Source organism: Coturnix japonica, chromosome 12 (assembly GCF_001577835.2).
Source record: "Coturnix japonica isolate 7356 chromosome 12, Coturnix japonica 2.1, whole genome shotgun sequence".
NCBI lineage: Eukaryota > Metazoa > Chordata > Aves > Galliformes > Phasianidae > Coturnix > Coturnix japonica.
In genome coordinates this window covers 3821934-3834077 of record NC_029527.1, presented here as the reverse complement: position 1 = coordinate 3834077, position 12144 = coordinate 3821934, and the positions used below count along the sequence as shown (strand labels likewise).

The 12144-nt window shown below is 36.1% G+C and overlaps 1 protein-coding gene across 1 annotated transcript in view; it reads left to right on the top strand.

The window, feature by feature from the left end:
- Positions 1-12144, top strand: part of NUP210 (nucleoporin 210) — a 51651-nt gene that overhangs the window by 24782 nt on the left and 14725 nt on the right. Inside the window, exons 17-29 of the mRNA XM_015874797.2 lie at positions 858-1050; positions 1346-1452; positions 2584-2688; positions 2833-2934; positions 5867-5995; positions 6711-6838; positions 7509-7644; positions 7970-8032; positions 8391-8570; positions 9091-9171; positions 9508-9639; positions 9834-9992; positions 10846-10937. Coding sequence (XP_015730283.1) covers positions 858-1050; positions 1346-1452; positions 2584-2688; positions 2833-2934; positions 5867-5995; positions 6711-6838; positions 7509-7644; positions 7970-8032; positions 8391-8570; positions 9091-9171; positions 9508-9639; positions 9834-9992; positions 10846-10937 — 1607 coding nt within the window. The remainder of the gene's footprint in view (positions 1-857; positions 1051-1345; positions 1453-2583; positions 2689-2832; positions 2935-5866; positions 5996-6710; positions 6839-7508; positions 7645-7969; positions 8033-8390; positions 8571-9090; positions 9172-9507; positions 9640-9833; positions 9993-10845; positions 10938-12144) is intronic.

Genomic DNA, 12144 nt, shown 5'->3' with positions numbered 1-12144 from the left:
GAACTTTATAACAGCAACAGAAATGGATAGGGGTATGCATGTTTCTACCAGATGATTATCAGTCTTTTTCATTGTATTATTTCATTCTAATCTGAATATCCTATTGAATATGTAGAGGCAGGTTTTATGATGCATGTGTTACTACAAGTATGTTTTTGGGTGCTCTGTTAGTAGAGGGGCAAACACTGATATGAAAATATCTATATAGCATGTGCAGTGTATATTGTTTGATGGCATCAGGAGTGTATTATTTAGCTTTGAAAATCCAGGTTGCAGTACATGGACAACATGTGTGGTTTATCAAGCATGACATTTTTTCTCCTGTGTCCAAACGATGCTGTCATTTCTCTGCCATGTAAACTGTTTCATCATATTCATATTGCTAAGTGTACATGCAACTCATCCTAGTTTGATGAAGCTGCAGTGAATATAGAGCTGATGAATCATTTTGTTTTTTGTTCTACGTAGTAGAGATGTTTACTTGTTTTTCTAGCTCTCTGTATGTCAGGAGTTGAACTACTTCAGAGTGCTGCTATTGCGAACCCATTTCACAAGATAAACAACTAGAATCTCTGTCTTCTGACTAATGGCAACATTTCTCATTCTTTTGAATTCCAAAGGCAATATAAATTTGAGGGGTGTAGTTTGGTTTTATTTGAAAAAAATATACAAAAATTACCTTGTAGTTGAAGTACAGCTTAAAGACTTAACAGTTATGATTCATTTTAGTGAACATACATCATGTACCAAGTGACGTAATAAATTTAATGAGGCTCAAAGTATAGTTGTTTTGTTTTCTTTTAGTGATTAAAAATCCTCTTGCATCTTTTCAGATGAAAATATTTGTTCTTTTCCAGGTTCCTGTTTCAAATTATCGCAATCCAGTATTGGATTTGGCTGCTTATGACCAGCATGGCAGTAAATTTGACAACTTCAGTTCTCTTAGTGTTGTCTGGGAATCTACAAAATCATCTTTAGCTAATATTGAGCCTGATATGCCAATGGAACTAACCCTGAAGGATGATGGAAGTGGTCAAAGGAAAATGCATGGTACAAATTAGTTTAAGTGAGCATTTCATTATTTGAAGCAGGCCAGGATTAAATCTATATGGCAATGTTATCTTGATATAAATGATTAATGTAATCTGAAATAATATTTCAGCTTTTTCTGAACATGCATTTTTAAGTGTGCTTTAATTAACAAAAGCCAGCAAACAAGTCCAAGTGTGACATTAATGAAGAAATTCCTTGTCTTTTGGAATGGCAGTGGAAGAGATTAACAGTTTACACTTTGTATATTTCTTCCCTCATAATTAGATTTCTTTCACTTTCCATTTGGTTCCAGGCTTACAAACTATTCTGGTTCATCACAAGTCTGGAACTACTGCTATCTCTGCAACTGCAACAGGATACCAACAGTCTCATCTCAAGGCGGCTAAAGTGAAAACACCGGTACTCAGAATGTTTTTGTCACTATTTCCCCACAGTGCTTAATGTAGTGTTTTTGTCCATTTATTTCCTCAGTGCATAGTCATATGAAAATAGGACGGCACCGTAAATAGCTCTGAAGACAGACTAATAGCACTAGATCTCATAACATTCATGGCTTTTCTTGATTATTTTTTTGGGTCTTTTTCCTCTCCATTCTGTTCTATAGGGATCATACTTTCCCACCTGAGATACTTGATTTCATGTCTTTTCTCTTAAGAAGTTACAGTAAGGGTTCAGTCATTTTGAAATTTTCTGTACTTTCTACTTCTGTACTGTTGCTGTGGGCTTATGTAGTGTTTGTGTAAATTAGATGACTGCTGGTTTTTCAGATGTATTAGAGGCAGTCTGCTATATTCTGCTCTCAAAGCTCAAATCCATGCTTTTTCTTAGAAAAACTCAAAAATCTAATAGATGGTATATTAAGATGTCTTAATCACCATTCCCTGTTTAAGTGGAACAGTCATCATCTCATTAGGGGAAGATAACATCCTTTCTACATCAAGGAAACAATTGTACTAATAAGGTGAAATGGGTACACAATACTAACTTCCTCTAAAAAGCATTTTCCTTTTCTAAGCTAATGTTGTTATGAATGAATGATTGGATTTGCATCTGGTCCAGTGTTTATGTACTTATATATGAGAGAATTTATTTTGGTTGCTTGCTAGAAAGAATCCCAAAATGATGTTTAAATAGAAGAAGATGTTATTTCTTTGTACTTGATTGTCCTCTATGAACTTACAGTGTGTCTCTGAGTTAATACTCTATCAGTTCATGTCAGACATGGTTAATTGAACCTGCTATGTCTAGAATGCATAGGCCTTCATTTGTTGGCATGGTCAAAGATGCAGAATTTGACAGCATGTCCTATAAATGAGTTGAGATGTAGAAGAAATCTTCTAGCTGAGAGGAAAGTTAGCAGCTGAAAAAATTACCTGATCTGTTGGGCATTCTATTAACAGAAAATTTTCCAGATCCGGCTCTTTGTTCATCTGCTTTAAGCATCCTGTCTCTCATGTACAAGATGCTTGCATTGTTTTTTAATCTTTAATGTTTGCTTTAATACGTGGTAAATGGAATTGTTTCTTTCAGTATGAATCTCTACTACCAGTGTCTGCCACTATTGAACTGATATTAGTGGAAGATGTAAGAGTCAGCCCTACTGAAGTCTCCATTTACAATCATCCTGACATTCAAGTAAGGAGTTACTCTACTGCTTATTTAATTGAGGGAGGAAAACATCAAGCATTATGATCTGTAAGTTTTAGCACAGTGCTGGGAAGATGCACAGCCTTATTTTGGGTGCTTCTCTATTTTTTTTTTATTTTCATTTTTTTGCAGGCAGAACTCTTTATCAAAGAAGGTTCAGGATATTTTTTCATCAATACAAGTGTTGCAAATGTTGTCAGCGTGGCCCTTGAGGAAACTCAAGGTATTGCTTTGGTGAGTGAAATAACATTTCTTTTTGGCAGTCTGAATATCTGATGAAAATATCTTTTCCATGTCCTTTTTGATACTGGAAGGAATAACCTCTAACCGATAATAAAGAGATTACAGGAACTGAACAGGATTACAGATCTTCTACAAAGCTAACCATGTCTGTCTGATGCTTGCACAAGTATATTGGTTTCATTCTTTTTATATTGACATGATCTTTTTCTTTCAGTAGAGATGTCACTTGAGGCAAATAAGCTGGGGTTTGATTTCTTTTTTTTAAAATGTATCCAATTTTTCTTAAGGAGAAAATGTGATTAACTTCAGTAAAATACTACAGTGGTGCAGAAGGGAGACCTGTGTATGGCATGAACAAAAATATGTGATCACAGAGTTAGCTTTTATCCCAACAGTAAGAACAGCTGCACGATAGACACTGGTAACTTACACAATCTTTCACATCTCTCTGTCCAGTTCAGCTATACTTGTTTTCCATAAGTATATAAAATAATGGTTATGATTCAGTACTATTGTGGCTTTATGAGCTCTGTGTGTATACATAGTATGTAATAGTTTGTGTATATATAGTTTGTGTGTGTGTATATACATATATATACACATACTACTTGAGCTCCTTATCAGTTCCAGTTGAACTACATGTTTGTATGAAGTGTAATATGCTTCTCTTGTCACATCTTGCTGCTCTGGTAAAATGAATTTGATTTGTGATACAGATAGTGTGTGTCTGGCAGTTTTGAAGAACTAATTAACTGCCTTTTCTGTTTTACTGCCTTATGTAAGGAGTAGTGAGATATCTGGGAGAATCCAAACTGACACATACTCACAAAAAATTCGCCTTAATATGAGTTTGACCTCAAATATTTCAAAGTAATACTGGAAACTGAAAGAAATCGAGATCCATTGTTGTGGAAGTGCGATTAGAATCTATCAATCAAGCTTGTGTAAACTTTAATGTTTGAAGAATAGGGTTTTAGTAGCTGGGAGTGTGCTGTGTGAAATCATGTTGCTGTGCTCTTGTGTCTGTTGCAGCTTCCATTGAAATAAATAACAGGTGTTGCTTTTGGAGCAACCTACATACAGATGTCATCCCTGTACATATATACGTTTGACAATTATCTGACATGAAGTTTGTCTGTGTCAGATAGTTTCATAAACAATGCTCAAAAAGAGATCTAAGAGAAGAATAATGGGCTAGGGTAGCATGAACTATAGACTCAAGTTACACACTGCATTTTAGTTATACATTTGTTTTACAGAATTCAGTATCCTGGTTTCATTAAAAGTAGTTGCTGGAGTGTGTGATGTAAGCATACCATGCTGTGTTTAGAAGCAGCAGAATGATGATACAGAACATACGAAGTCCTTTGTTATTCCAGTTCTCATTATTCTCCAGTTCTGCACCTTCCTCATTATTGGTCATTTTCAAGTCCTTATGGCTTAGGAAGGTGGTGGATGAATCTAGGGTATGGATCTGCCACAGCCAAGATTCAGACAGGAATCTTTGCACTAACAGTTGCAGCTATGGGAAATTGTTTTGGTATATTAGTGTTTTATATATATTTATATATATTTATATATATATATATGCTTCGTGTTTACAAGATGAAAAGCAGTATCAAATTGTTCTTTACCCATTGCAATACTGCAATTAGACATTCCTGATTGCATAAACTCAGAAAGGATAATTATAGGACAGAATTATCTAGGACTGTTATCTGAAAAGGTAAATCACATCTACAGTGATACTGATTCAAGCATGTGCTGTAGGGCAATGCTTCTGAACCCTTCAAATTAATGCCAGCCTTCTGTCCTGTTCAGGGTGATTTGTTATCACAGTGTGTCATTCTGATTTTGTAATATCTATTTGTTACATTCTGATCTCCCTGTTTTGTTTTTTATGAACTTCTGTGCTAGAAGATGCAATTAAAATACAGTTATGCTTGACTTAACCTCAGCCCAGGATATGAGATGCGTTGTAAAGTGAACAACAATAAAACTGTCTACTTGGATTGTAGAATTCATTAGACAAGAAATGAAAATGGTGCAGATTATTTGAAAGAATTGTTCATAAATTTATCAATAACAAATAAATTTGTACTTCACCAGATAAATTAGGTGTGAAGTGATAATAAGGGGGATTTTTTTCATTGTTTGAGAGTGTGAAATATATTATCAAAGTATTTTGGCTCTGGTTTAATATGGGAGTATTTTCAGAAGTCTTCCTGTCATACTGATGTGGAAAAGTAGATGAGATAAACTTATTCTTCTGTGTTTTATGCAATGTTTAAATTCTCAGTACTTTTTCAGTTACCTCTCTCTCATAGGGAGGTTGTGCTTTAAGCAGTGCTTGAACTGATGTGTGTATGGTAACCTCAGAACAAAGCTTCTGAGCTTAAGTAAGGGAATGGTTCTGGCAAGATAGGCTTTGTGAAGTGCAAACTGAGATTGATTTGTAAGATACGGAGAGAGAACCTCACTTTCTAGTAGTCTTAAAATTAAAAAACCCCGAAAACCTAGAGTCTGAATGAGTCTCTTAGGATGCAGTATTAGTGCTGTACAAGGATAGTCTCTAACCCTGAGTCTTTTTCGAATCATTTTGTTTCTCAGTTCTTTGGGATGAAAGTTGCATTGATTGATTTGTTGTGTTCTTCTGATGGCGGAAGGACAATAACAGGATGCCAGACATGTTTCTAGATGAAAATTCTTTAATTCAATTGCTGCCCAGAGCGCATTTATACTAGCTCTGTAGTTTGATACTGGTTAAATATGTTTTAGTTCTTTAGCTGAAGAATTCTTTGTTGAAGGCTTGGAGAGTTTTGCATCAAATTGATTCTGCCCTAAAAGGGAGATAAATTTGTTCTATAAAAGGCAGGCTAATGAAAATAAGAACTGCTATAACAGAATTTTCTTTTGGTTGTAGGTGCATCCTCTGCTTCCAGGGTCAGTGACTGTAATGGTTCATGATTTGTGTTTGGCTTTTCCTGAACCAGCCAAAGCTGAAGTTTATGTCTCTGATATACAGGAACTGTACGTCCGAGTGGTTGACAAGGTTAGTATCTTTGAAGCAGTGCTAAAAGCTGATCCTGATTGCTGTGATTCTTTGTGCAGATCATGAGCATAAAGTTAAGAAGTGTACAAGATGATACAGTGCGGTGTCTGGTGTAGTCTTCTACTACAACTGTATGAGCTTAGAGAAATAGTTTTACCTTGCTGTACCTACTTCTCCCTCCAAATTTATTATTTTATAAGCCTTTCAGAATATCTTGCATCTCCTGCTTCATATTCAGTGCAACTACAATCTCAACTTTTGCCTTTAGACATCAATGTTAATTCATCATTTATATGAACACGCTAATTTACATTTCCTGTTGTTTGAAATGCATGAGAGCTGTTCTTTTAGGAGTATATTTTGCCCCAAGATCATTTTCTGTATGTCAGGTTTTGAAAATGAACACCAAGAAAAAATGTCCACCTCACTTTCCTTGCCAGCTTCAGTGGGTCTTATACAAAATAAGTGCTGATATTTCTGGATGTTTTAATTACATCCTTGCCAACTGAAAGACCTGAATTCATTTATTTAATTTGACAGTAAGCATAGCTGACAGGAATTATTCTTTAAAATCAGCAGGAATCTGACCTTTGGGTCTTGTCTCTAATGCTCTATTAAAAGCGTAATATGAAAGAAAAGAACATGTATGCCTATAAATAAGAATTATTTTTAAAGTAGTTAGAATGAGGAATGACTGGATTTGCCTGTATTTCAGGTGGAGATTGGAAAAACAGTTAAGGCTTTCATCAGAGTTCTGGATGACTCTAAGAAACCTTTTCTGGCTAAATACTTTGCTGTCATGGATCTAAAACTAAGAGCAGCATCCCAGATTGTTTCACTTGTGTAAGTTCATGGTTGTTCTTTTTTTCCCTATTAATCTGCACATGTTTACAGGAAGAATAAGCTGAAAATTAATAACGATACTGTCTTGGATGTCCAGTAGCATACAGTTACTTATTGGTATTTTGATAATGTTTGTTATGAACAGGTGGGTTAAATCCTCATTGCCTGGGAGCTCCTTTTCAAGCTTACAACTCAGTGATAAAAATCACGGATAAAAGTTTTCTTGGACAGTTGAATTTTGATGTTCAAATTAGTAAAACAAGCTTTCCACTTAGTATGGGGAGGGAGGTGTGTGTGTATCCATTGTGCAGCACTGTATGGCTGCATCCATCTCACTCCCTTAAAGAGCATCAAAGTATGTTTTTGAAGCCTGTGCCACTATTGTCTATACCTGTCAAATTGTTAGTGGGTCCCCTGACAGTTTTGGCCTTTCCATCTAATGATCTTGTTTCACTTTAATTTCAAGTATTTCATTTTAAAAAGAAATACAGGCTATAAAGAGCTGTTTCTTGTAACTGTGACAGTTGTAGATGATGCATAATTTTGCCTAACATGTAATCACATCATAATTCTTATGATAAATCTGGTATGTAGTAAATAAGTCTCTTGTATTTTTTATTCATGTAGTTTATTTCGTGGACTTCTCTATTTTAATATTTCTTTGCTACAGCCCACTCGGTGAAGCCCTTGATGACCATACTGCTGCTTTCCTGGTGCATGGGATAGCCATAGGTCAGACTAGTCTTACTGCATCTGTTGCTGACAAAAGAGGACAAAGAATCAATTCTGCTCCACAACAGATTGAAGTAAATAATTTTAGATTAAATATTGTTACAAAAACAAAACAAAACCTATGTAAGCACTGGAGTATTGTCATTGATACATTGTATAATGATTATTTTGCCAGAATAATTCTACCCAGAAATTACTTTCTAGTCTGTTTCTGATTTTGGTGCTTTTCTTTTGCAAGTGAAGAGTTTAGTTTCTGCATGCTCAATTTACTCTAATTAAGCAAATAGAAAGACAGTTTTACACTAGTGGATATATAATGTTTTGTGAAATAATTTGATCAAAATAGCATGAACATGTGTATTCATTATTTCATTTATTTTTTTTCTTTCCCTTTTTGAGGTCTTTCCACCATTTAGATTACTGCCAAGGCAAGTGACCCTAATTATTGGAGCTGTGATTCAGGTAAAGCTTCTTCTAGTGTATTTTCTTTCCTTTGTCATTTTTATTTTAAAATAAATGTTTACCATTTATTTAACCAGGAGTAGCCATTTAATTTTGCAATGTACATTGTGCTACATTGAGTGTTGTTCCCAAGCAGAAAACAGTTTTATTTGTGAGCTGCCACCCACTTGATTGTATTACTGGATTGAAAGTTTTGTGTTGAGTTTTGTTTGCGTTGAGAGTGTGAGCTCTTTTAGTGTTGGATCCCAAGAGGGTGTTAGTAAATCTATCACCAGCATGAAATGAAGCATAGAGGGATAGTGATGTTTATCTGAATATCTGATGAATGAATTTTGTTGGCTTGTGTTTTTATTTCTAGATCACTTCAGAAGGAGGCCCTCAACCTCAATCCAACATCATTTTCTCCATCACTGATGAGAAGATTGCATCAGTGAACAGCACTGGGCTCGTCAGAGGACTGGCAATAGGGAATGGGACAGTAACAGGAGTTGTGCAAGCTGTTGATGCGGAGACGGGGAAGCTTGTTGTTGTGTCCCAGGTGATTTATTTGTTTTCTGACACTGTTCAGGGCTGGAAAAGTGTGTAACTCATTAGTTTGGTTGAAAAGGGGCAAATGGTCTTTTTACATTAGTTTTGTTATCTTCTGTTTTTTATTGAGTTTTCATCTCCTAAGGAAATTACTGTTTCTTACTACCTGGCGCAAGAACTTATGCATTTGCTGACACAAGGGATACCTTGAACAGTTAGCTAAGGGCTAAGTCTTCCTGTACTTTAAATCTAAGTTCTACCAATATCCCAAGGAGGTGTTATCAGTGGTATGTTTTATATGCGTGGACTTGAAAACTCATTTAAAGAAACGTTTCTAAAACAGCAGAATGCTGTCCTTCCCTGCATTACCTTATATTTTAGCTGCATCTTGTTAGTAGATGTCAGACGGTAGCTGTTTCCTAAGGAATCTGTTGTCTCTTAAGCTCAAATGGCAAAGGTGATTAGATAATAACAAACCAGCAAGTTCATGTATAATAAATGCTTAAAATGCCTCTCTTCTTCCTTTTTAGGACAAAGTGGAAGTTGAAGTAGTGCAATTGACAGCTGTTAGAATTCGAGCGCCAATCACACGTATGAAAACTGGAACACAGGTCAGTTGCTTTATGATTAGTTTGTATTGCCTTAAAAATTTGACTTGCAGGTTGTGACTGTTCGTGATTACACCATCTGGTATATCACCAAAGCTTTGAGTGGCTTGTGTTTTGTAGATCAGGTAGCAAATGAGAGAATCAGAACATACTTCTTACAAGATGGTGGTCGTTCAAATTTTCTGCGTGGTACATGCTTGCAATGTATATATAGCCAAGAAATTTTCTTTATAAGAAGTACCATATCTTGATCAATTAATTTTAAGCTTAATGGTTTTCTCTGTGCAGGTTTAATTATCATCTTAAAATTACCTAACAAAGTGGTCTCTCTGTTTCTAGATGCCAGTTTATGTGATGGGCATCACCAGTAGTCAGACTCCTTTTTCATTTGGCAATGCAGTACCAGGATTAACGTTCCACTGGTCTGTCACAAAGAGGGATACTCTGGACATAAAGACAAGACACAGTGAGGTAATGTGTGCGTGCATCTGTCCACAGTTGAATGTATGTGTATCTTGGGGAAAGGAAACTGCTACACAATGGGGACTGAGAAAATATCGCTGCTTGAAACAAAGGGCCGTTGTCGGTACTGGGTGTGATCCTTCCTCTGTATCAACATCAACTCTTTCCATGAGTAAAATTTTAATCACTTTCTCCTGTCCAAGGCGTCTTTTCAGCTTCCTGCAAAATATAACTTTGCAATGGATGTTTATGGCAAAGTAAAGGGAAGAACAGGCCTGAAAGTTGTTGTAAAAGTCCTCGACCCTGCAGCCAATCAGTTTTACAACATGGCAAGAGAACTGTCTGATGAAATCCAAATTCAGGTATGATCATGTGATACAAGTCTCTAATGTATATTTCAGAGCTGAAATGAAGTCTGTATTTGAAGCCAGGAATCTGAAATACAGAGATGTAGTTTTGACTTTGTTTTATCATTGAGCCCTTACTGTTGTTTTACACTTTGCCTCTATTTGGAAAACTACAAGTTCCCCAACCTCTGGCACATTTCTGCACTGAACTGCTACGTACTGACCTGAATTGCCTGAATGAAATTCACAAGTTGGTTTCTAGAGTTGAACACCTGATATTGAGATGATTTGGGTTTTGCACTTAAGTGGTGTTATTAGAGTTGTATGAAATGTTTGGTTCTGTAGTACCTCTCTGCATGTTCGTAATGTTTGTGTATAGTGTTTACTTGTATGTCTGTGAGAGAATGTTAATTTGAATCAGGAATCATTTCCTGCAATGAATCTCCTGGTTGTTCCCATTTAAGATGCTTTGAAGAGCAGTTTGAGTATGTGAAGTGGATTGCTTTAGAGAAGCTGGAGGATGTGTTTGAGGAGGCCTTGTACCTCTGTGGGCATCGCATTGGGATCAGCTTATGGTAGTCTCAAGTAGTCTGGGTGAATGTGGAGCGTCAGACGCTGCTTCACTTGATAGATATACTTCATTGTTCACACTGCTTTTGATAGTGTCAATAGGACCATAGAAATGAATGCTCTTCAGAATAATGTGCAAAAGACACTGAGTATCCCGTTCTCAAATATTCATGCTATGTGTAAGGCTATAGAGGTTGTTGAGTTTTTGTGTTGTATTTTTGTTGTTCTGAAGATGAAATAAATGGAACTAATGACTTGCTGTGCACAGCAGTAGGCTAAAGTGCTTTTTATTTTCCAGGTATTTGAAAAACTTCATCTAGTCACTCCAGATGTAGAAACAGAACAGATCTTAATGTCACCAAATTCCTTTATTAAACTTCAGACAAACAGGTAAAAGACCATTTTTCATACTCTGATCTATCAGTTTATCAAAACTAGCAGTTCTGTTCAAAATCACTTCTGCTCTTTCAATCTATTAAAGAAGGTACTGCATTGCATCCATGTAATACACAACTTATCTGATGATGAAGGAAATATTTCTATACTCTTGTCAAATCTTGTACTCACTAGATTGTAGTTTGATTTTGTTCAGTATTTGGGACTTCTAGATGCTTATTGTAAAAGATGCTGAGCCAGGAAGCAGTAGCGTTCTTCCACTAGAGTTTTTATGGGCAATCAAGGCTTTATGGAAAATAGTTTTATGTATTTCTTGCACTCAGGCTGTGATTGGATTTTTGAGATGAAAATGTCATTTTCAAATGAGATGCCATTTTTATAGTTCATTTTCAGGCTCGTTTCGGGCTTATTATTTGGTTACTTTTTGAAGCAATTTTCTTATTAATTCATGATTAAGTTGCTAGACAGCAGTTCTTAAATTTTTCCTGGTTATCTTTATTATCTACTGTTACAGTCTCTACGTCTAAATTCTGCAGTCAAATAGAGTTGCATTTTTGCTAAGAAAAGGGCAACCGAAATACAGTTTGAATGCTGTCCTTCCTAGGACAGAGCATTTCTATCGCAATGGAGGAGCTTGGGAGTAAAATGAACATAATTATTACAGCGTTTCAGAACTTGTGATGTTATACTCAAAAGCAGCCAATGCCTCAGTGCCAACCACTGAGCTTTTGTATATGCTCACTTACTGATATGCAAATACCATGTGGAGTTATTTCAGAAATTAACCTTGTTGTCAAAACCGTGTCCTGGAAGCTGATGAGATCTCCTTAATCATGTCCCTGACTTTATCTCTAATACCAGCACTGACCCTGCCTCTGAATATTGTTTGCAGATGACGACCACTGGAGCTGCATGCAGCAGCCCTGGCCAATACTATTTGGAATCATGTTTGCATCAGGGGTGACAATAATACTGCATGGCAGTGGACAGCAATTAGATTACATTCCTAAACCCAGATGAGTCTTCGACCAGCTGAGCTTGAATTAGAGCTGGAAGTTTTCTCTCTTTGATTAGATCTCGGTATTCTCAGCTCTTATTGCAAAGATATGGAAAAGTGGGTATCAATTAGGACTGCCTTAGGTTTGTGTCACATATTGCTGTAATTTGGGGTTTTGCTTACTCATGGAAGTTCTCTGTTTTT